Source organism: Chiloscyllium plagiosum, unplaced genomic scaffold (assembly GCF_037043375.1).
Source record: "Chiloscyllium plagiosum isolate Xiang-an unplaced genomic scaffold, Cpla_swu_hap1 HiC_scaffold_23, whole genome shotgun sequence".
Classification (NCBI taxonomy): Eukaryota; Metazoa; Chordata; class Chondrichthyes; order Orectolobiformes; family Hemiscylliidae; genus Chiloscyllium; species Chiloscyllium plagiosum.
In genome coordinates, this window is record NW_028270161.1 from 43838604 (window position 1) to 43864835 (window position 26232).

Consider the following 26232-nt stretch of genomic DNA (forward strand, 5'->3'; position numbering starts at 1 on the left):
GCCCAGTGCTGGGAGAGACTGAGCCCAGTGTGGGGGAGAGTTTGAGCCCAGTGCAGGGAGAGACTGAGCCCAGTGTGGTGGAGAGATTGAGCCCAGTGCAGGGGAGAGATCGAGCCCAGTGTAGGGGAGAGATTGAGCCCAGTGCAGGGGAGAGATGGAGCCCAGTGTAGGGGAGAGATTGAGCCCAGTGTGGGGAGAGATTGAGCCCAGTGTGGGGAGAGATTGAGCCCAGTGGGCAGGGAGAGATTGAGCCCAGTGTGAGAGAGATTGAGCCCAGTGTGCGGGAGACATTGAGCCCAGTATGGGGAGAGATTGAGCCTAGTGCAGGGGAGAGATTGAGCTCAGTGTGAGAGAGATTGAACCCAGTTTTGGGGAGAGATCGGGTCCAGTACGCTGGGAGAGATTGGGCCCAGTGTGTGGAGTGATTGAGCCCAGTATGTGGAGAGATCGAGCCCAGTGCGGGGGAGAGATTGAGACCAGTGCGGAGGAGAGATTGAGACCAGTGCGGGGGAGAGATGGAGCCCAGTGCGGGGGAGAGATTAAGCCCAATGAGGAGGAGAGATTGAGCCCAGTGCAGGGGATGAGATTAAGCTCAGTACAGGGGATAGAGTGAGCCGAGTGCGGGGGAGAGATTGAGCCCAGTGCGTGGGGAGAGATTGAGCCCAGTGCGTGGGGAGAGATTGAGCCCTGTGAACAGGGCAAGATTGAGCCCAGTGTGGGAGAGATTGAGCCCAGTGTGGGGGAGAGATGTGGCCCAGTGCATGGGGAGAGATTGATCCCAGTGTGGGGGAGAGATTGAGCCCAGTGCATGGGGAGATGTTGAGCCCATTGCAGGGGAGTGATTGAACCCAGTGCCTGGGGAGAGATCGAGCCCAGTGCAGGGGAGAGATTGAGCCCAGTGTGGGGGAGAGATTGAGCCCAGTGCAGGGGAGAGATCGAGCCCAGTGTAGGGGAGAGATTGAGCCCAGTGCAGGGGAGAGATGGAGCCCAGTGTAGGGGAGAGATTGAGCCCAGTGTGGGGAGAGATTGAGCCCAGTGGGCAGGGAGAGATTGAGCCCAGTGTGAGAGAGATTGAGCCCAGTGTGCGGGAGACATTGAGCCCAGTATGGGGAGAGATTGAGCCGAGTGCAGGGGAGAGATTGAGCTCAGTGTGAGAGAGATTGAACCCAGTTTTGGGGAGAGATCGGGTCCAGTACGCTGGGAGAGATTGGGCCCAGTGTGTGGAGTGATTGAGCCCAGTATGTGGAGAGATCGAGCCCAGTGCAGGGGAGAGATGGAGCCCATGCGGGGGAGAGATGGAGCCCAGTGCGGGGGAGAGATTAAGCCCAATGAGGAGGAGAGATTGAGCCCAGTGCAGGGGATGAGATTAAGCCCAGTACAGGGGAGAGAGTGAGCCGAGTGCGGCGGAGAGATTGAGCCCAGTGCGTGGGGAGAGATTGAGCCCAGTGCGTGGGGAGAGATTGAGCCCTGTGAACAGGGCAAGATTGAGCCCAGTGTGGGAGAGATTGAGCCCAGTGTGGGGGAGAGATGTGGCCCAGTGCATGGGGAGAGATTGATCCCAGTGTGGGGGAGAGATTGAGCCCAGTGCATGGGGAGAGATTGAGCCCATTGCAGGGGAGTGATTGAACCCAGTGCCTGGGGAGAGATCGAGCCCAGTGCAGGGGAGAGATTGAGCCCAGTGTGGGGGAGAGATTGAGCCCAGTGCAGGGGAGAGATTGAGCCCAGTGAGGGGGAGAGATTGAGCCCAGTGCGGGGGAGAGATTGGGCCCAATGTGGGAGAGACTGAGCCCAGTGTGGGGGAGAGATTGAGCCCAGTGTGGGGGTTTACTTTGAGCCAAGTGTGAGAGAGATTGAGCCCAATGTGAGAGCATTTGAGACCAGTGTGGGGAGTGATTGAGCCCAGTGTAGGGGAGAGATTAAACCCAGTCTGGGAGAGAGATTGAAGCTAGTGTGGGGGAGAGATTGAACCCAATGTGGGGAGCCCAGCATGGAATGACTGCAGGCTTATGGCTAAAGAAGGACTATAATTTGGAACTTCTAACTTTATTTCTTATTTACTTCTTTATATTAACAAAAACTGTAATGTTGAACTTTTATTCCTATATTTTTCGACATTTTACCTAAGATTATGTACCTCGATACCTTGTACCTAAGATGGTGCTGTGAATGGGACATTGTAAACTTTTTACTCCTGAATCCTTGGACTTGAGTACATGTGACAATAAAACTTAATTCTAAATTCTAATTTGTACTTTATATTTATATAGCTATTTAATGAGAGTTTTGTTAAACAAAAATGTCAGCACAGCTGTCAACAATAAACTGGGAGAGATGCAAGGATCCTGTAGTGGTGTGAATCTATTTGAAAGAGTTTGTTTCATAACACTTAGGCTTCACGAATGTTCTGATGCATAAGTGAGTTCATGAAACAATGAATGCAGGTGGTCCAGCACGAGGTATATGATTAAGATATGAACAAGGAACAAAAGCAGGCCATTCGGCCCTTGCTTTTGCTCCACCATCCAATAAGATCACAGTTGATATCCCTGATAATCTGTTTTACCTTGGCAATCAAGAATCTATCTACCTCTGCCTTAAAAAAAATTTAAAGATTCCACATTCACTGCCTTTTAAGGAACAGAATTCCAAACATTCAAAATATGCAAAAAAATGTTTCTTCATCTCTGTTTTAAGATGAACACCCACCTATTCTTAAGCAATGTCCCACAGTTCTGAATTTTCCCACAAGAGGAAACATCCTTTCTACGTCCGCTTGGTCAGGTCCTCTGAAGGTCTTATATGTTTCAACTAAATCACCCTTGACTCTTCTAAACTATAGACTATACAGGTCTAGCCTAACTAACTTATCCTCATAAAACAATCTGCTCATTCTAGGTATTAATCTAATAAACCTTGTCTGATCTGCTTCTAATGCATTAATATCATTCCATAAGTGTAATGATCAGTGCTGCACATACTTTTTCAGATGTGAAGCATAACTTCCCTATTGCATTCAATTTCCCTTGCAATAAAACGTGACATTCTATGAGCTTTCCTCATTACTTGCTGTACCGTGAATCATGCATTGGGGCACCCACATCTCTCTGCAACCTCTCACCATTTAGATAATATGCTTCTTTTTTATTCTGTTTGGAAAATGGGCATTTTACACTTGTTGTGCTTCATTTGCCAGCTCTTCATTCATTCACTTGAACTATCTGGACAGACTACAAGCAGCATATTTTATTTATTTGTCTGAAAAAACCAGGTTCTTACACAGGAAACTATAAATTAACTGCATAAATATGACATACCTTACATGTGGGTGCTACAGTTTCAAGTGTAGGACCTAAAAGTGTTGAAAGGGTGACACCTTAAGAAAAAAAAACAAATGTTCAAACAGTAACCAAGAAAGTATCTGAAGTTTTGATGCTTTGATAGGAAGTAAACCCAATAGATTTTGAACAGAATTCAGGGAAGAGAGTAGATTGATTATTTTAAGTCACATTTAGGTTCTGCTAGAAGGATGGTTTAAGATATATCCACACGATCAAAGATATAATATCTTCTACATCACCTTATATTCCATTAACTTGGATCTCAGGATCTAGAGGCAGCAATGCATGAGATTCAGAAATCTCCCAACAGATTTCCAGACACTACGGTATCTCAACTCAGTACATTTTTAAAAATATTTCCTTGCAGTTATGTCTATGAATACTGCACTTCAACACAAATGATCCATGGGAGCTTTGCACAATCCTAAGAGAGATCTGGAAGGGAGATTTTTGTAAACTATATGGATCTTGGTGAGATGTTGGTTTCTGCCAGGTGTTCCAGTTTCCTTCCATAGTCCAGACATGTGCATGTTAGGTGTATTGGCCATGCTAAATTACCCATAGTGTTCAGAGATGTGTAGGTTGGGTGCATTAGCCATGGGAAATGCAAGGTAACGACGATAGGGTAGGGGGATGGGTCTAGGTAGGATGCTGTTTGTAGGACTCAGTATGGACTCGATAGGCGAAATTGCCTGCTTCCACACTGTAGGGATTCCATTCTATTCTCATACCTGGAGTACAGTATACAGTGTTGGTCCCTGTATTTAAAAAAGGATGGACTTGCATTGGAGGCTGTGAAAAAGAGATTCACTGGGTTCCTAGGATGAAGGAATTAGCTTATCATTAATGGTTAAACAGGTTAGGCCTTTATTCATGAGAGTTTAGAGAAATAAGGAATGAACTTATTGAAAAGTACATGATTTTCTGAGTGTGTTTGCCAGTATTGAGAAGATATTTCCATTAGTTGGGGAATCTCAAACTGTCAGAGTTACAGTATATGTGGACATTTATTTAAAACTGAGATGCAAAGGAATTTCTTCTCTGAGCTGATAGAGAATTCCAGACATTAACTATCTCAGAGAGTTATGGAGCGAGATCACTGCAAGTATTCAAAGAGGTGTTAGATTTCTGAAGTTTCGGGGAAGTTGATGGCTATGCTGAGCTGGCATGTAAGAGCAGTTAAAGGTTGAAATGGATCAGCTATGACTTCATTGAATGCTGAGGCATGCACGAAGACCTGCTCCTGTTCTTATTTCTTATGTTATGTAACCTTCTTGAAGATTCAGGAAAATACATATTTTGGCTCAGGAGATCACACTATATTTCAGGTTCTTGCATAGCAAGCAGAATCGAAGGATCATTAAAATCAAAACATTGACTCCGTCTGTTCTCCACAAATGCTGCCAGACTGGCTGAGTTTCTCCTGTAATTCCTGTTTTTGTTTCAGATTTCCAGCATCTGTATGTCTCTGTTTTATTACCAAGAAAGTAACTTTGCTGTGTCTGGACACTTATTCATTTTCAGCATTATAACTTATCACTTTCAGCTTCCTCAGGTCCTTCACAAATCAATATCAATATATAAACAAGGCTAAGGAAACCCCAGATAGATTCCAAGTGATAATGAGAAAACCAATACTCCCTTGTATTGGTCATTTCAGAAAACGTAGATATGGCTGTCTTTATAATTCCTGTCAGCTCTTCGTAACAATACAGACAAGATATTCTGAGTAATAAAAATCCAATTACAGTAACTTAATTTCAACTGCTGGAGAGAAAATTAGCTGTACTAACCAGTTGTGGAGGTCTCAGATAATGCCAATATTCCTGTTGTTGCAGTTGATTTTGACCCTTAATAATAGAGAAAAATGTTAGAGAACATTCATTCACATTCTAAGTGAAATATTACATATATTTTAGATATTATTTTTACTTCATCACAACTGAAATATTGAATCATAAATGCTCTTATGATCATAATAGTCAAATCAGTAATACAGCTCTCACAACCATGCAGTTAAACTTTTATTTATTCATTTACTTGGTGAGGGTGTCGCTAGCTCAGCCAGCATTTACTGCCCATCCCTAAATGCCTAGAGGGAGGAGGAAGAATCAACAACATGGTAAAAGTTTATCTATCTTTTTGAAATAGACATGGCATCTTATAAAATGGCTCCCAGAAATCTCAAGACTAGTTTTGTTGGTACACTGTCAGCCTGATGCATTATTTCAGTATAATTCATAAAGGGAAACTTTTAGAATTTGATTAACCTTTTGGTCCTTCTAAAGTTGAGACAGTCAAAACTTCTGAGAAAATGGGAGGACTGGAAAAACAGCATCATTGACTTTGCTGGTTCAAACAACGATTCAGCAAAGTTAGCATCACAGCTATCTTTTATCACAGCTATCTATTCTTTACAGCAGACTGTGAGATAGTATTTCATTTGCACTCCAAGAAAAACTCAGAGACACCGTAAGAGAGAAAGAGTTGTCAGCCAAACAGAGCATGACAAGAAAGATAATCCACATAAAGGACTGCTGTACTGAAATAGGAAACCCAAAGGCTACAACCTACAGTATTGCAAAAGCAGAATGAATGAGCTTTCACTCCTTCTCAGAACCTGAATGCTTAGTCCTGTGGGAGAGAGTAGTTGGAACGAATCAACTACTGAAACATCATATCGGCTGAACTCTGACTTTGAGTTTCCAACCCTTTTCTATGTAAAAAATATCAGATAGCATCCACGTTTATGAAAGCTATTTCATTCAAAATTCATTCAATCCCAGAATTAAATTGCATCAGTCATCAGAGAGGAAGGCAAAACTCAACATGTTTGTGTCCACATTAGCCGCCATAGGGCACAGGAAATGTTTCAAACATGACATCAAGCATTCACTATTTCCTGTCATTCTACTGATTTCTCATCAGAAACCAATGTCTATACACAGGATGAAAGTGGCTTGCTTATATCAAGTAATTGTGATGATTCAACTAGTATTGAATTCTACACTTCCATATTTTTATGTATGAAACCAGTTGAAGGCAATACTGGACAGGTCAGATTCCAGAGATAAATCAAGCTTGATAGACTATAATTTTAGTATTGCAATTTGACCACCATAATAGTCACTGAATATATTCACATGCTGCCAATGTGAGTAATTATTGAAAATATAAAAGATTAAAGTTTAATAGACAAGAAAATATAAAACAAAAACTGCTGTATATATCGAAGAAGACATTTTGAAATGATCTTAAAACATCGGAAGATACCTTTCCAGCTCTGATGGCTTGGAGACCATCAAAACTGAATTGCCCTTCTGCAGGCATAGATTGTTTCTTCTGAGCCGATCCTGCTTGTGACCCTTAGCCTCATTTCTGTAGAGACCAAACTTAACATACTTGAACAGTTAATGAATCAGGTGATATCCAGCCATTTAGTGTGAGTCAGATTTTTTTTGGACGTGCTTTTAGACACAATATAAATAACAAATTCATCCTTAATGAAATGAAACCAAAAAGAAATCCCTAGTTTAGAATCCAAGTTCCATAATAATAATAATATCTTATAAAATTTTCATCACAATATCAATGGACTGAATATATGAAGAATTTCAATTCAATGCCAATAACAAGAGGCTTCACTCATCATATTTGGCTGACCAGATTTTATGCGCCAATAAGAAAACTATTACTCATCTGTAGTCATAATATTCAAAAAGGCAAGTCTGGTGGACTGCACAGAAACTGTTGACCCAACATAGTAGAAAACATACCACAAAGCATGAAGTCACAAAGTAAGAAGACACAAAATTAGGAGCAGGAGAAAACCCTTTGAGTTTCTCACACATCATGTCATGAGCATCAGTAAGATCATCCTCTAATTCATATCAACTCTGATGGATACAGACTAGTTTGTCAAAAAATCCTCACAAAAAGACCCCTTTATCCCAAAAATCAATCAGGTGAATCTCCTCTGAACCACTTCAAATATAATTATATCCTAAGGAGGCAAAGCGGGATAGTTTTACCAATGTCTGTTGCCTTACCAATACTCTTTACAATTGTCACAAAACGTCCATACTTTTGTATTCAATTGCTTTTTCAACAAGTGACAACCTTCCATTTGTCTTTTCAATCACTTGCTATTTCTAAATACTAACCTTTTAAGATTCAAGTAACTGTATACCCAAATCCATCTGCAACCCCTCTCCATTTGAATAATATCCTGCTTTTCCCTTATTCCTGCTGAATTGGACAAATACACATTTTCTGACATAATGCTCCATCTGCCTTGTATTTGCCAATCACATAATTTATCAATATTCCTTTATAGATTCTTTATACCCTCTTCACAACTTACTTTCCTAACTATTAGCAAATTTAGCAACCAAGCCATTGATATAAAACATATTTACTTGAGGTTCCAGTACTGATCTTGTGGCATTTATCCTAACACTTTAAAGGAAAGATTGGAAGGCATTGGTCAAAATATTGCTAAACGCTCTGGATTTTATGAGGCTTGCGGAAACTGGTAAACCCATATGACACCCCTTTTTAAGTGGGAAGGGAGACAGAATGCAGGAAAATATAGGCCAGTTAATCTGGCACCTGAGAAATGCTAGAATCCATTATTAAGGAATAAATAGCAGAACATTTATAGAGTCATAGAGCATACAGCATGGAAACGGACCCTTTGGTCCAACTAGTCCTTGCTGACCACAATCTCAAAATAAACTAGTTCCACCATCCCCCTTGCCCATCCCCCTCCAAACCTTTTGTATTCGTATACTTACCCAAATGTCTTTTAAACATTACAATTGTACCCACATTCCCCACTTCCTCTGGAAGTTCATTCTACATACAAACCACCCTCTGTGTAAAAACATTGTCCCTCATTTTTTAAAACTCTCTCATGTTAAAAATGTGCTCCCTTTTTTCCACTGGAGTGTTCTCCACTGGAGAAGGTTATAAAATCATGAGGTGTATAGATAGGGTTAATGATACGTGTCTTGTCCCTAGGATGAGGGATTTCAAGACTAGGGGGCACATTTTTAATACCACTGATGGTGATCAGTGAAGTACTTGTTCTTCCTGTTGTTGCTGTTAACCCTAGTTAGCACAAAAAATAAAAGAAAGTATCAATTCTCTGCAGACTGGAATGATCATTCTGGAAGTGTTACAGCTGATCACATCAATTGATACATGTGATCATCCAATTTCAAAATGTGCTCACAAATGTTAGAAGGTCTTCAAAATGCACATAAAGCATTGTTTGAGTAAGTAAGTAGTAAATGCAATGGGTACCATGAAGAGGAATTCTTAATTCAAGTTGCCTGCAAATTCAAGTTAGATTGTGAGCAGGAAAAACAAAATTGAAATCTTAACAGCAAACATTTCAAGAACTAATCAGAACACACCAACATATTCCAATTAAGAACAAATTTAATTTTAAAGCACACTCATCAAATAAGATCCAAACAAACAAAAATGTGGAATTTCTCCCAAGCCCTCAATTGGTACATTTCCCAATGGAAGGACTGATATAAGGGACTACCTCTTTCCCTGCCAGCAACAAATCACTACACTGGCCCTTTTTTCCATAGCAAATTGCTCTTTTCACAAGAGAAAACTTTTACTCACCACTAATCTGAGTAACAGGGCTACCACTCATGGTTATTTCTGTGCCTTGACTTGGCCCTACATAGAAGAGAACACAATAAATCTTTACAATTCTGATGTAGCACTCCATTGACTACACACATTAAGGTGAAGTGAGCTTTACTTAATGGTATGGATAGTTGCAAGAGAAAATGGTGTACCTCTCATCGTCGTTGGACTATGCACTAAATAGCAGAGGAAAAATATGGAATTTCAGTGCAGGTTTTTAAAAAAATTTCTTTCATACTCTGTTACAGATACTTACATCTGCTCATAATTTGTGACACGCTTGACTTTCCTGTTGATGTTAAACCTGGTTAGCACAGAAAGGAAAATAAAAGAAACTATCAGTTCTCGGCAGTCTGGAGTGATCATTCTGGGTATGACACAATTGTGATTTGAAAAATCACTTGTTTTGTGTAAAAAAATGAAATAGGGTTTCCAGAGTAATTGGCAGCAAGCTACTGCTGCTTTTCAAAGATAGAAAAGTAAACTCCTCGTAATCCCCAAATTTATATTGTAAACCACAAATGAACATTGTAAATATTGCTCTTCTACATTGTTCAATATATTTTCAATTTATCAAAAGTTCTAATATTTCATTACACCTCAAAACTGTTGCTTATAATGATTGTAAGTCTTGAGAGCAAAGCTTCTCATAAGAAGAATTATTAATGAAAGGATTCTGTTATCTTGATTGTGGACTATTATATTAATTGCTTGTGGATTTCGTAGTTGTAAAGTCAAATGGATTGATATTTTGTGACCAAAATCCACAACAGTATTCAATGTATAAAAATTAATGATGTATGTTTAGTGAGCAACTTTGATTATCAATCTTGAATTTGTACTCAGATTCTGGCAAGTGTGACCCATCTGACTGCAGCCTTGAAAATTATCAAGTTTAAACAACAACACACATCCTTTCAACTTCTCCTAAAACTATCCATGTTTGTCCTTGAGGTTTGGAATGTCAGCCAAAAGTCAACATTCCAATAGCTCTGCAAAGTATTGATCTGTCAGTTTCAAACCACATATACTTCAAAAAACACAGGAGGGGACATAATGCCATCATCTGTGTGCATAGTTTATACCACAGGGCACAGAAAATGTCTTGAATGATGATATTAAGCACTTTAGTTGCCATTCTAGCATTCCACTTCTTTCCCATCAAGAAATGATGTCAGAACCCAGGATGAAAGATGCAAATCCAACAAATTTGAGCCTCACAAAAAAAAATGTGGATTTTCTTCCAAGCTAGATGAATTGGCCATGCTAAATTGCCCGTAGTGTTAGGTGTATTAGTCAGAGGGAAATGGGTCTGGGTGGGTTGCTCTTTGGAGGGTCGTTGTGGACTTGTTGGGCCGAAGGGCCTGTTTCCACACTATCTAATCTAATCTAATCTAATACCTGGTATATTTCTACATAGATGGACTGATATATTGGACTACTTCATTCTCTGTCAACAAGAAATCACTACCCTGGCCCTTGCCTCTATGGCAAATTACTCTTGACAAAGAGAAAACTTATACTTACCACTTATCAGAGTGACAGGTCTACTAGTCATGGGTATCTCTGTGCTTGGCCCTATATAGTGGAGAACACAATCAATCATATAGAACCCTCACGTTGCACTCCATTGACGACATGCATTAAAGTGAAATGAGCTTTACTTACTAGTATGGATGGTTGTAGGTGGACCTCTCATTGTAGTTGGACCACGCACTAAAGTGAAGAGTAAAAATATGGAATTTTAATGCAGGTTTTGCAACAAATTTCTTTCATATTCTGATAAGGCGATAAACAATACTAACCACTGATGGTGATCTGTGAAGTGCTTGGTTTTCCTGATGCTGCTGTTGATGTTAATCCTAGTTAGCACAGAAAAGAAAATAAAAGAAAACTATCAATTCTTGACAGGCTGGAATGATCATTCTGCAAATGATCCAGCTATTCACATCAAATGATACATGTGATCAAGCAATTTCGAAATGTGCTCACAAACATTTGACATGCACATAAAACATCGTTTGAATAATTAAGTAGCAAATGCAGTGGTCACCATAAAGAAGAATTATTGATTCAAGTTGGTCTGCAACTTCAAATTGGATTGCAAGCAGGAGCAACAAAATTGAAATTTTGACAGATTTCAATTTTTTAGACCACACCAAACTTGTTCCTATCAAGAACAAAGTTAATTTTACAGCACACTCAACAAATAAGATCCTTACAAACAGAAATGAGGAATTTCTACTTAAATCATAACTAGTATACTTACACATGAATGGGCTGACATATGGGCCTATTTCATTCTCTACCAGCATCAAATCACTATACGGGCCTTCGTTTCCACATTAATTTGCTCTTGACAAGGAGTAAACTCAGTATACTTACCACTAATCTGAGAAACAGGGCTGCTAATCATGTATATCTTTGTACCTGGACTTGACCCTAGTAAGATTAGATTCCCTACAGTGTGGAAACAGGCCCTTCGGCCCAAAAGTCCAAACCAACCCTCCGAAGAGTAACCCACCCAGACCCATTCCCTCTGACTAATGCACCTAACACTATGGGCAATTTAGTACGGCCAATTCACCTGACCTGCACACCTTTGGATTGTGGGAGGTAGCACATTCCTCATTTCTTATTTGTCAGGATCTTAATTGTTGAGTGTGCTGTAAAATTAATTTTGTTCTTGATAGGAACAAGTTTGGTGTGGTCTAAAAAAATGAAATCCATCAAGATTTCAATTTTGTTGCTCTTGCTTGCAATAAAGCAGAGAACTCAATCAATTATGCAGAATCCTCATGCTTCACCCCATTGACTACATGCATTGAGGTGTAGCGAGCTTTACTTAGTAGCACGGATGGGTGCAGGAGAAACTGGTGTACCTTTCACTGTAGTTGAACCATGTGCTAAATTACAGAGGAAAATTACGGAGTTTTAATGCAGCTTTTGCAACAAAATTCTTTCTGATAATGAGATAAACGATACTCACCACTGATAGCAATCTGTGAAGTGCTTGATCTTCCTGTTCCTGCTGTTGATGTAAACCCAAGTGAGCACAGAAAAAAACAATTAAAAATAAACTATTAATGCTCAGCAAGCAGAAATGATCATTCTATGTATGTTTTGTCTATCCACAACAATTGATTGATACGTGTGATCAAGCAAATTCACGAAGTGCTCATAAACATTTGAAGAAGATCTTCAACATGCACAGAGAGCGTATTTTCAATAAGTTTGAGGAAAACATAATGATCACCCTGAAGAGAAATTCTTGGCTCAGTTGTATGCAAAGTCAAATTTGTTTTTGAGCAGAAACAAGAAAATTGAAAATTTAACAGCGAACATTTCCAGAATTTTTTGAACTTGCTTGCACAGTTGCAACATTTAAAAGGCATTTGGATGGGTATATGAATAGGAAGGGTTTGGAGGGATATGGGGCAGGTGCTGGCAGGTGGGACTAGATTGGGTTGGGATATCTGGTCGGCATGGACGAGTTGGACTGAAGGGTCTGTTTCCATGCTGTACATCTCTACAACTCTATGACTCAAGCTTAATTTTGGAGCTTACTACAGGATTTCAAAAAATAAAGGGTCATATTCGAAATACTCTGACAATATCTATCATCAAATTCTCAGCATTGAGTAATATTCTTGAATATGATCACAAAATATCGATCATAAGACCATAAGACATACGAGCATTCAGGCCATTCAGCCCGTCACATGTGCTCTTCCATTCAATCATGGCTGATAGGTTTCTCATCCCCATTCACCTGCCTTCTCCCGTAACACTTGATCCCCTTGACAATCAAGAACCTATCTCAGTCTTAAATGCACTCAATGATCTGATCTCCACAGCCTTCTGTTAGTGAATTCAATAGATTCAATACTCTCTGTATGAATAAGTTTCTCCTCACTTCCATTCTAAAAGTTCTTTGATCTGCCTATCTATGTATTATCAGCCAGAATGCTCTCAGTTCCTTCAGCTAGATCATTGATGTAGAAAGTAAAAGTTATGAATCCAAAACTGACCCTTGCACACACCACATTCACTGGTTGCCATCCTGAGAAAGGTTGTTTTATCCCCATTCAATGCGTTCTACCAGACAGCCAATCTTCTATCCATGTTCTAACATCATGCACCCTGATCTTACTTAGAGCCTCTTCAGCGGCACTTTGTCAAGTCCAACGGGATAACAACCATTGGCTCTCCTTGGATTAACTACTCATTAATTCCTCAAAGAATGCTAGCAGATTTGTCAGCGTAACTTCTCTTTGATGAAACCATGCTGACTTTGCCATATTTTTCCACACACTTCCAAGTATTTAGAAATCTCATCCTTGACAATGAGCTCCATAATCTAACCAAACAGCAATACTGTTCCTCAGGTTAAACTGCCACCTGATCTCTCTCTAACACGAGGGCAAACCATTTATCAGGTTGGACTATACTGACTTACCTTTTTCTAACCTCATATCATGAATATATGGGCTGAAGCACTGACCCTTGTGGTATCCCATCAGTCACTGTCTGCCATTCGAATAAAACATTTAATTCCACTCTCTGTTTTCTGTCTGTCAACCAATATTGATCATTGATAGTTTGAGTGAAAAATAACCTGACACAGTACTTAATTTGATAAATTGATCGAAAAAATCTTCTCATACATAAGCATCATCCTTATCGGATGTGGATGTTTTAACACACTCTGTAATTCCACTGAATGTTGTTGGAGTCCCTATCATTTGTGATTTGCAGCAAATGCAAATTTTGTAGTCATCACAAACTTTCTGTGAAGACCCTTTAGAGACCAGTCCTAGACCATTTTCAAAAATCACATCATCTGCTGATTCATAGACAATTCTATGACTTCATTGCGTTTTGAGGCAAGAAGTCTTTCCTTAACTGTCATAAATAGTCTACTCCATTTCCTGAGACTGTGCCCCCTGGTTATAGACTCCACATTAGGGAAAACACCCTCCCTGCAGTTAGCCTGTCTACTCTCTTAGAATTTTAGAACTTTTCTAACCAACCTGTTCAGACATGTTTTTGCATACCACTGGAGTAGATGTGACTTGGAACACACTCCTCCTGGCACAGAAGCAGATACATTACCATTGCAATTGTTAGAATTTGATAAGATCAGTCAGATCCGCTGTCATCCTTCGAATGTCTCATAAGTGTAGAAGGAAATGCAACTGTCCTCCTATGACAAACATGCCCTCACTGGTATCAGCCTCAGATAACCCATCATGCACTCCCTCTATGCCAAGAATATCCTCTCTTACGTAGGCAATTTAAAATAATATGCATTACTCCAGGCTTGGTCTCATAAAAGGCCGCAGATATCTGCAATGAGGCATCCATACTTCTGAAGTCAAATTTGTTTGCAGTAAAGGCCAACATACCATTTGTCTTCCAAATTGCTTGCCCATCTACTTTCATTGACTAGTGCACAAACACACTCAGATTCCTTTCTTCATCCATACTTGCCAATATGTCACCACTTGAACATTGGTGATCGCATCAAAGTGTATGGCTACGACACCAAAGTGTATAACCTTATAGATGGACATGCTTTACTGCATCGACCATGTGTTTGCCCACTCATTCAACGTCTCTACATCACTTTAAAGCCTTCTTGCAACCTCCTCACAATTCATCATCACACACAGAATTGTGTTATCAGCAAACCTGGAAATTCTGCATTCGGTTATATCATCCATGCAACTTATGCATGTCATGAACCAGTTGGCTAAGCTGCCTGAACAGCTGGATTGCAATGCTGAGCACTGCTAATAGCGTACATTCAATTCCTGTGCTGGCTGAGGCAACCTCTTCCATCATCTGAGGTATGTGATGCTCAGGTTAAAATACTACGAGATCTCTCTCCAACGAAACAGAAGCCCATTCATCAGGTCAGACTACTTTGACTTAGCTTTTTCTCACCTCGGATCATGAATATAAGGGCTGAAGCACTGCCCCTTGTGGTAGCTCAACAGTCACTGCCTGCCATTTAGACAAAACCTTTATTTCCACTTTATGTTTCCTGTCTTATCAACCAATATTGATCATGAATAGTTTGAGTGAAAAATAACCTGACATAGTTGTCAATATGACAAAAGCAAACTATTGCGGATGCTGGACAAAGGGTCATTTAGACTCGAAACGTCAGTTCTTTTCTCTCCTTACAGATGCTGCAAGACTTGCTGAGATTTTCCAGCATTTTCTCTCTTTTTTGGTGTCAACATGACAAGTTGTTTAAACAAAATCTTCTCATATGTAAATGTCATCCTTACCGGATGCGGATGTTTTAATTCCACTGATTGTTGTTGATGTCCCTATCATGAGTGATTTGCAGCCAATGCAAATTTTGTAGTCGTCACACATTTTCTGTGGGTTTTGCAAAACACCTTTACCATGTTGTGATAAGTAGATGAACAATACTCACCACTGATGGTGATTTGTGAAGTGCTTGATCTTCCTGTTGCAGCTGCTGATGTTAACCCTAAGGAACAAAGAAAAGAAACTATTAATTTTCAGCAAGATGGAATCATCATTCTGAGTATGTTTCACGTGTTCACAATAATTAATTGACAGGTGTGATCAAGCAAATTTGCAATGTGCTCACAAACATTTGAAGAAGATCTTCAACATGTAAATAAAGCAACATTTCAATAAGTCTGAAGAAAATGCATTGGTCATCATGAAGAGGAATTCTTGCCTCAGTTGCATGCAAATTCAAATTTGTCTTAGAGCACAAACAAGAAAATTGAAAATTTAACAGTAAACCTTTCTGGAATTTTTTTTTTTGAATCCACGGATGTGTTCCTACCAAGGACAAACTTAATTTTTGAGTTTACTACAGGATTTCAAAAAATAAAGGGTCATATTCAAAATGCTCACTCAACATCTATCATCAAATCCTCAATATTCAGTAATGCTCAGGAATCTGCTCGCAAAATATCGATCCATTCGACTGTTCGACTGAAGAAACCACAAGGAATGAATACTTTTGTCCACAAAAGGCATAACAGAATCCTGTCATTTGGTATATTCCCTACAGAGTGCTTACTTTTGCTGATTTCTATCTCAATGTAATATTCCTACTTTCTATCCATTCCCCTTAATGCCTTGAAAATCTAAGAAGTGATCACTTCTTTGTTTGAATGTTGGCTACCACAGCTCGGTGTCATAGAAAATTCCATGAATTCATTGCATTTTGAGCCAAGAAGTCTTTCCTTAACTGTCGTAAATAGTCTACTCCATATCCTATGCACCCTGGTTACAAACTCGCCTTTAGTGAAAACATCCTCCCTGCATTTAGCCTGTCTACTTCTCTTAGAATTTTAGATCTTTTCCAATCAATCTGTTCAGACATGTTTGTGCACACCTCTGGAGCAAATATGACTTGGAACCTAGTCCTCCTGGCACAAATGTAGGTACACTACCATTGCACTCATTAGAATTTGATAAGATTAATCAGATCCGCTGTCATCCTTCAAATGTCTTGTGAGTAAGTGTAGTGGAAAATGCAACAGTCCTCCTATGACAAGCAATGCCCTCACTGCTATCAGCCTCAGATAACCAATGGTGAACTCCCTCTATGCCAAGTACACCCTCTCTTAGCTAGGCAACCTAAAATTACATGCATTACTCCAGGCTTGGTCTCATAAAAGGTCCCTTGTAACTGCAATAAGGCATCCATGCAGCTGAACTTAAATCAATTTGCAATAAAGGCCAACATACCATTTGCCTTTCTAACTGCTTGCTGCTTGTGCCTGTCTACTTTCATTGACTAGTGTACTTCTTACGTCCATACTTCGCAATAAGACAACACTTAAATAATACTCTTCCTTTCTGTTTATTGCATCAAAGTGTATGACTTCCACAACAAAGTGTAGAACTTTACAGATGGTCATGCTCTATTGCATCTGCCATGTGTTTCCCCACTCACTCAACATCTCTGTATCACTTTGAAACCTCCATGCAACCTTCTCATAATTCATAATCCCGTCCAGAATTGTCTCATCAGCAAACTTATAAATTCTGCATTCATTCCCTCATCCATGCAACTTATACATCTCATTAATTAGTTGATTCAGCTGTCTGAACAGCTGTGTTGCAATGCTGGGCACTGCCAATAGCATGGGTTCAATACCTGCACTGACTGAGGGAACCTCTCACATCACCTGAGGTATGTTGTTCCTCAGGTCAAACTACAACCAGATTTCTCTCTGATGAGACAGAAGTCCATTCGTCAGTCGATCTACATTAACTTACTTTTTTCTAAAATCATATCATGAATATATAGGCTGAAGCACTGAACCTTGTGGTATCCAATCAGTGACTGCCTGCCATTTAGAAAAATACATTTAATTCCACTCTCTGTTCCCAGTCTGTCAACCAATATTGATCATTTTTAGTTTGAATGAAAAATAACCTGACACAGTTGTCAATGAGGACTGCAGATGCTAGAGATCAGAGATGAAAATGTGTTGCTGGAAAAGCGCAGCAGGTCAGGCAGCATCCAAGAAGAAGGGCTCATGCCCGAAACTTCGATTCTCCTGCTCCTTGGTGCTGCCTGACCTGCTGCGCTTTTCCAGCAACACATTTTCAACAGTTTTAATGAGACAAGTTGATCAAAAAAAACCTTCTCATATATAAACATTATCCTTACTGGATACAGATGTTTCACCTGACTTTGCAGTTCCAATGATACGTGACTTGCAGCAAACGCGAATTTTGTAGTCATCACAAATTCTCCGTGAAGATCCTTTAGTGACCTCACACACCAGTCCTACATCATTTTCACAAATCACATTGTCTGCTGATTCATTTAGTGGCTTATCAGGGTAATCGACATATTGGCACTGAATGTCTCCAACATCTTCAGGGTGACGACACAACTTGTCCTTTACAGGGAACAAAAGTTCCTCATCTTTTGGTTTGGAAATGGTTGGTGTATTTTGATTAAACCAGGGAGACCATTCGCCATGGCAGACTGGCTCTGGAACAGAAAATAGCACTATATATGAGAAAACACTGAAGTAAATATCATAATCTGAAATCATAAAATATCCAAATAGCAAGGCTATATTCACAGAATAAAATATTGTCTCAAAGATGTCTTCCCAAGTGTTTCAACCAAAGTAGAAATGGTCAGAACTTTCACCATTGTGCCATTCTCAGAGGAAATGCACTTTGCAAATATCAGCACAATGACAGTGTGAATATTTGGGAAAAAAAATATTTATTGCTAATGCATAATGAGAAACAAAGTATTCAAAGTCTGGAAGGGAAGTATCAAAAAGGATAAATAATCCTATACATCACAACTGTTGCTATTTGTACAGGAAATGAGGTGAAGTAAAGGCAAGATTTTTGCGCACAACATATACCATAATGCACAGAAAATGTCTTGATCAATGACATCAAGCATTCATTTTTAGCAGTCATTCTATCATTCCACTTCTTTCCCATCAGGAAATAATGTCAGGACACAGGATGAAACATACATAGTCAACACATAATATGCTCACAAACGAAAATAGGAATTTCTCCCGAGCTCCTAACGTGTACATTTCCACATGGATGGACTGATGCATTGGATAAATTCCTCCTCCATCAGCAATCAGTTGTTACACTGACCCATTTTTCCAACACAAATGGTTCTCGACAAAGAGAAAACTAACTCTCACCTTTAATCTGAGTAACAGGGCTACTAATCATGGGTATTTTGGTGCCTGGACTGGGCCCTATGTGACAGAGAAAGGAATCAATAACATGCAATTTTGACATTGTACTCCATTAATTACATGCATGAATGTGAACAGAGCTTTACTTACCAGTATGGATGATTGTAGAAGAAACTGGAGGACCTATCACTGTAGTTGGACCATGCGCTAAAGAGCAGAGGCAAGTTATGGTTTTTAAAAAGCAGTCTTTGCAAAATAGTTCTTTCATACTCTAATAAGATGACAGACAATACTCACCACTGATGGTGATCTGGGTAGTCTTTGGTATTCCTGTTGCTGCTGTTGTTGTTAACCCTAGTCAGCAAGAAAAAGATTGAAAAAAACTTAATTCTCAGCACGCAGGAAGGATAATTTTGTGTATGTTACACCTGTCCACAACAATTAATTAAGACTTTTGATCAAGCAATTTAAAATGGTGCTCGCAAACATTTGAAGAAGATCTTCAACAGGTACACAAAGTATAACTTTAATAAGTCTGAAGAAAATGCAAAGGTCACCATGTAGAGGATACTTTGCTCGAGTTGCATGCAAATTCAAATTTGTTTGAGACTAGAAAGATTGAACATTTCACAGCAAACGTTTCCAGAATCTTTTTGAACCCGCACCAACTTGTTCTGATAAAGAACTTGTTCAACTTTTGAGCTTACTATAGGAATTCAAAAAAAAGGGTGATATTCAAAATGCTCATTCAACATCTATCATCAAATTCTCAATATTGAGTAATGTTGTGGATTCTGGTCGCAAACTATCAGTCCATTTGATTCTTCAAATTAAACACCCAGAAGGAATGACTATGTTTGTTCACAATCAACATAACAGAATCTTGTCATTTGATTTATTCCTTACAAGATGCTTACCTTTGCTGTTTCTACCTCAATGTAATATTCCTGCTTTATCTCTTTTCTCCTTAATGCCTTTATAATTTTAGTAATGATCTGTCACTTTCTTGAATGCATTCCATCAATTGGCTACCACAGCCTTCTGTGATAGAGAATTCCACAATTTCAATACTCTTTGAGGTAAGAAGTCTTTTGTTAACTATCGTAAATCATCTACACCATATCCGAACACTGTGACCGTGATTCCTGAAACATCCTCCTTGCATTTATCTTGTCAGGTTTCGTGGGAATTTTAGATCTTTTCTAATTATTCAGTTCTGACATGTGATTACACATCGTTGGAGCAGATTGACTTGGAACTGAATCCTCCTGGCACAGATGTAGGGAGACTACCAGTGTACTTGTTAGAACTATATTAGATTAATCACATTCATGCTCATCCTTCCAACATTTTGTGAATAAATCTCAAGGCAAACAAATTTCTCCTGCTACAACAGACATACCATCATCTATATCAGCCTCAGAGACCCCATGATAGACTCACTCAGTGCCAAGTATATCCTCATTTACAAAGGGAAACTAAAATTCCATACACTCCTTGAGGCATAGTCTCACCAATGCCCTATGTAACTGCAATAAGGCATCCATACTTCTGAACTCAAATCTGTTTGCAATAAAGGACTTCTTACCATTTGTCTTTGTAATTGTTTGCTGCTTCTGCCCATCTACTTTCATTGACTGGTGTACAAGCACACTCAGAAAACTTTCTACATCCATACTTCCCAATAAGACAACACTTAAACAAAATTCTTCCTTTCTGTTGATCACATCAAAGTGCATGACATCCACACTAAGGTATATTCCTTTACAGATGGACATGCTCGAAAGCATCTGCCAGGTATTTGCCCACTGAATCAACCTCTCTACATCACTTTGAAGCCTCCTTGCAACATTCTCACAATTCATAATCCCGTCCAGAATTGTGTCATCAACAAACTTGGAAATTCGGCATTCAGTTCCCTAATCCAAGCAATAGATACATTTCATGAATCAGTTGGCTCAGCTGCCTGAACAACTCAGTTGCAATACTGAGCACTGCCAATAGTGTGGGTTCAATTCCTGGGCTGGCTGAGGTAACCTGTCTCATCGTGTGATGCCTGTTGTTCCTCAGGTTAAACTACCACCAGATCACTCTCTAATGAGAGAGCAGTCCATTTGTCAGGTTGACAATCTGACACAGTCATCAATGAGACAACTTGATCAAAAAGATCTTCTCATATGTAAACATCATATGTAAACATCATCCTTGCTGGATACAGATGTTTCACCTGGCTTTGCAGTTCCAATGATTGTTGTTGGCGTCACTATCATATGTGATTTGCAGCAAACACGAATTTTATAGTCATCACAAATTTTCCGTGAAGATCCTTTAGTGACCTCACACACCAGTCCTACATCATTTTCACAAAGCACATTGTCTGCTGATTCACTTAATGGCTTCTCAGGGTAATCGACATATTGGCACTGAATGTCTCCAACATCTTCAGGGTGACGACACAACTTGTCCTTTACAGGGAACAAAAGTTCCTCATCTTTTGGTATGGAAATTGTTGGTGTATTTTGATTAAACCAGGGGGACCATTCACCGAGGCAGACTGGCTCTGGAACAGAAAATAGCACTATATATGAGACCACTCTGAAGTGAATATCATAATCTAAAACTATAAAAACATCCAAGTAGCAAGGCTACATTCACAGAATGAAGTAGTGTCTCAAAGAGGTCTTCCCAAATGTTTCAACCTAAGTAGAAATGGTCAGAACTTTTATCATCATGTCATTCTCAGAAGAAATGCAGATTGCAAATTGCAGCACAACAACAACTGAAGTATGTAAAACAAAATTATTATTGCTAATACATAATGAGAAGCAAAGTTCTCAAAGTCCAGAAGGGAAAAATCAAAATGGTGAATAATCCTATACATCACACATCTTGCTATATACAGGACATGAAGCGAAGGAAAGCCAACATTTTTGTGCACAGCTTATAACATACAGCATAGAAAATGTCTTGACAGGTGACAACAAGCAATTCCTTGTCGCAGTCATTCCATCATTCCACTTCTTTCCCATCAGGAAACAACATCAGGACACAGGATGAAACATGTTCAGTCAACACATGATATGCTCACAAACAAAAATAAGAACTTTTTCCAGAGCTCTTATCTTGTACATTTCCACACAGAAGGTCTGACATATTGGACAAATTCATTCTCCATCAGCAATCAGTTGTTACACTGACCCTCTTTTCCAACACAAATGGCTCTTGACAAAGAGAAAACTAACTTTCACCTTTAATCCGAGTAACAGGGCTACGAGTCAAGGGTATGTTGGTGCCTGCACTTGGCCCTATGTGACAGAGAAACGAATCATTAATATGGAATTCTGACATTGCACTCCATTGATCACATGCATGAATATGAACTAAGCTTTACTTACCTGTACGGATGGTTGCAGAAGAAACCGGTGTACTTATCACTGTAGTTGGACCACGCGCTAAAGAGTGGAGGAAAATTATGGAGTTTTAGTGCAGGTTTTGTAAAAAATTTCTTTCGTACTCTAATAAGGAGACGGACAATACTCACCACTGATGGTGATCTGTGTAGTCTTTGATATTCCTGTTGCTGCTGATAACCCTAGTCAGCAAAGAAAAGAGAATAAAATAAGCTATTAATTCTCAGCATGCAGGAAGGATCAAAGAACAAAGAAGCTTACATCACAGGAACAGGCCCTTCAGCTGTCCAAGCCTGGCCTGATCCAGATCGTCTATCTAAACCTGTTGCCTATTTTCCAATGATCTAAATCCCTTTGCTCCCGGCCAAGTCATGTATCTGTCTAGGTACTTCTTAAATGCCACTATTGTGCCTGCCCCTACCACCTATACTAGCAACGCATTCCAGACACCCACCACCCTCCGCAGAAAGAACTTTCCACACATATTTGCCTTAAACTTTTCCCTTCTCACCTTGAACTCATGATATCTAGTAATTAAGAGCCCACTCTGGGAAAAAAAGTGTCTTGTTATCTACCCTGTCGAAACACCTCATGATTTTGACAAGTTCTATCAGGTCCCCCCTCAACCTCCATCTTTTTAATGAAAATAATCTGAATCTACTCTAGCTCACTTCCTAGCTCGCACCCTCCATACCAGGTAAAATCCTGGTGAAACTCCATTGCACCCTTTCCAAAGCATCCACATCCTTCTGATAAACGTGGTGATCAGCATTGTATGACTCTATAATATTCCAAATGCTTACTTAACATTTATCATCAAATTCTCAATATTGAGTAATGTTGTGGATTCTAGTCGCAAAATACTGGCCCCTTTGACTCAACTTAAAAAGCCAGAAGGAATGAATATATTCATTCACAATCGACATAATAGAATCCTGTCATTCAGGATATTCCATACCATTGCTGATTTCCACATCAATGTAATATTCCTCCTTTATCTCCCTTCCCCTTCATGCCTTTATAATTTTAGAAATGATCTGTCACTTTCTTGAATGTATTCCATCAACTGGCTACCACAGCCTTCTGTGATTGAGAATTCCACGATTTCAATACTCTTTGAGCTACGAAGTCTTTCGTTAACTGTCGTAAATCGTCTACACCACATACGAACACTGTGACCTTGATTCCTGAAAAGATCCTCCCTGCATTTAGCTGGTCTGGTTCTGTGGGAATTTTGGATCTTTTCTAATTATTCAGTTCTGACGTGTGATTACACATAGCTTGAGCAGATTGACTTGGAACTGAATCCTCCTGGCACAGGTGTAGGGACACTACCAGTGTACTTGTTAGAACTATATTAGATTAATCACATGCACGCTCATCCTTCCAATTTCTTGTGAATAAGTCTTGCGGCAAACAAATTTCTCCTGCTAGAACAGACATGCCATCATCCATATCAACATCATCCATATTCCTGAAGAAGGGCTTATGCCCGAAACGTCGATTCTGCTGCTCCTCGGATGCAGCCTGGCCTGCTGTGTTTTTCCAGCACCACATTTTTCAACTCTGGTCTCCAGCATCTGCAGTCCTCACTTTCTCCAATCATCCATATCAGCCTCAGAGACACCACGATGGAGCCACTCAGTACCAAATATATCCTCTCATACAAAGGGAAACTAAAATTCCATACATTCTTCCAGGCATACTCTCACCAAGGCCCCATTTAACTGCAATAAGGCATCCATACTTCTGAACTCAAATTTGTTTGCAATAAAGGACAACTTACCATTTGTCTTTGTCATTGTTTGCTGCTTCTGCCCATCTACTTTCATTGACTAGTGTACAAGCACACTCAAATCCTTTCCTACATCCATACTTCCCAATAAGACAACACTTAAACAAGATTCTTCCTTTCTGTTGATTGCATCGAAGTGCATGAAGCCTACACCAAGGTGTATTACTTCAAAGATGGACATGCTCTAATGCATCTGCCATGTGTTTGCCCACTGAATCAACCTCTCTACATCACTTTGAAGCCTCCTTGCAACATTCTCACAATTCATAATCCCGTCCAGAATTGTGTCATCAGCAAACTTGGAAATTCGGCATTCAGTTCCCTCATCCAAGCAATAGATACACTTGATGAATCAGTTGGCTCAGCTGCCTGAACAACTCAGTTGCAATACTGAGCACTGCCAATAGTGTGGGTTCAATTCTTGTGCTGGCTGAGGTAACCTGTCTCATCGTGTGATGCATGTTGTTCCTCAGGTTAAACTACCACCAGATCACTCTCTAACGAGACGTCAGCCCATTCGTCAGGTTGGACTATGCTGACTTACCTTTTTTCTAACCTTGTTTCATGAACATTTGGTCTTAGCACTGACCTTGTGGTATCCCACCAGTCACTGCCTGCCAAAACATTTAATTCCACTCTCTGTTTCTTACCTGTCAACCAAAATTGATCATTGATATTTTGATTGAAAAATAATCTGACACAGTTGTCAATGAGACAACTTGATCAAAAAGATCTTCTCATCTATAAATATCATCCTTACCAGATACAGATGTTTCACCTGGCTTTGCAGTTCCAATGATTGTTGTTGGCGTCACTATCACATGTGATTTGCAGCAAACACGAATTTTATAGTCATCACAAAGTTTCCGTGAAGATCCTTCAGTGACCTCACACACCAGTCCTATGTCATTTTCACAAATCACATAGTCTGCTGATTCACTTAATGGCTTCTCAGGGTAATCGACATATTGGCAATGAATGTCTCCAACATCTTCAGGGTGACGACACAACTTATCCTTTACAGGGAACAAAAGTTCCACATCTTTTGGTATGGAAATTGTTGGTGTATTTTGATTAAACCAGGGAGACCATTCACCGTGGCAGACTGGCTCTGGAACAAAAAATAGCACTATATGTGAGACCATATTGATCACATGCATGAATACGAACTGAGCTTTACTTACCTGTACGGATGGTTGCAGAAGAAACCGGTGTACTTAGCACTGTAGTTGGACCACGCGCTAAAGAGTGGAGGAAAATTATGGAGTTTTAATGAAGGTTTTGCAAAAAATTTCTTTCAGACTCTAATAAGGAGACAGACAATACTCACCACTGATGGTGATCTGTGTAGTCTTTGACATTCCTGTTGCTGCTGATAACCCTAGTCAGCAAAGAAAAGAGAATAAATTAAACTATTAATTCTCAGCATGCAGGAAGGATCAAAGAACAAAGAAGCTTACATCACAGAAACAGGCCCTTCAGCTGTCCAAGCCTGGCCTGATCCAGATCGTCTATCTAAACCTGTTGCCTATTTTCCAATTATCTATATCCCTTTATCTATATCCCTTTATCTATATCCAATTATCTATATCCCTTTGCCAAGTCATGTATCTGTCTAGGTACTTCTCAAATGACGCTATTGTGCGTGCCCCTACCACCTCCACTGGCAACGCATTCGAGACACCCACCACCCTGCGCATAAAGAACTTTCCACACATATTTGCCGTAAACTTTTCCCTTCTCACCTTGAACTCATGATATCTAGTAATTAAGAGCCCAGTCTGGGAAAAAAAGCGTCTTGTTATCTACCCTGTCGAAACACCTCATGATTTTGACAAGTTCTATCAGGTCCCCCCTCAACCTCCATCTTTTTAATGAAAATAATCTGAATCTACTCTAGCTCACTTCCTAGCTCGCACCCTCCATACCAGGTAAAATCCTGGTGAAACTCCATTGCACCCTTTCCAAAGCATCCACAACCTTCTGATAAACGTGGTGATCAGCACTGTATGACTCTATAATATTCCAAATGCTTACTTAACATTTATCATCAAATTCTCAATATTGAGTAATGTTGTGGATTCTAGTCGCAAAATACTGGCCCCTTTGACTCAACTTAAAAAGCCAGAAGGAATGATTATATTCATTCACAATCGACATAATAGAATCCTGTCATACAGGATATTCCATACCATTGCTGATTTCCACATCAATGTAATATTCCTCCTTTATCTCCCTTCCCCTTCATGCCTTTATAATTTTAGAAATGATCTGTCACTTTCTTGAATGTATTCCATCAACTGGCTACCACAGCCTTCTGT

At 39.7% G+C, this 26232-nt stretch overlaps 1 protein-coding gene and 1 long non-coding RNA gene across 4 annotated transcripts in view; one reads left to right on the plus strand and one right to left on the minus strand.

Moving 5' to 3' along the window:
• LOC122561649 (uncharacterized) overlaps nt 1–26232 on the plus strand; it is a 202372-nt gene that overhangs the window by 60258 nt on the left and 115882 nt on the right. The window lies entirely within an intron of this gene.
• Nucleotides 1–26232, minus strand: part of LOC122561451 (mucin-5AC-like) — a 43722-nt gene that overhangs the window by 12990 nt on the left and 4500 nt on the right. The window contains exons 6-26 of the mRNA XM_087999280.1: nt 25242–25292; nt 25096–25152; nt 24672–25022; nt 22248–22298; nt 22102–22158; nt 21955–22011; nt 20934–21266; nt 19004–19060; nt 18857–18913; nt 18710–18766; nt 17707–18018; nt 15460–15516; nt 11998–12039; nt 10814–10870; nt 10677–10724; nt 10536–10586; nt 9265–9312; nt 9161–9184; nt 8982–9038; nt 5132–5188; nt 3315–3373 (exon numbers count right to left, since the gene is read on the minus strand). Of these exons, the coding sequence (XP_087855406.1) occupies nt 3315–3373; nt 5132–5188; nt 8982–9038; nt 9161–9184; nt 9265–9312; nt 10536–10586; nt 10677–10724; nt 10814–10870; nt 11998–12039; nt 15460–15516; nt 17707–18018; nt 18710–18766; nt 18857–18913; nt 19004–19060; nt 20934–21266; nt 21955–22011; nt 22102–22158; nt 22248–22298; nt 24672–25022; nt 25096–25152; nt 25242–25292 (1940 nt within the window). The remainder of the gene's footprint in view (nt 1–3314; nt 3374–5131; nt 5189–8981; nt 9039–9160; nt 9185–9264; nt 9313–10535; nt 10587–10676; nt 10725–10813; nt 10871–11997; nt 12040–15459; nt 15517–17706; nt 18019–18709; nt 18767–18856; nt 18914–19003; nt 19061–20933; nt 21267–21954; nt 22012–22101; nt 22159–22247; nt 22299–24671; nt 25023–25095; nt 25153–25241; nt 25293–26232) is intronic.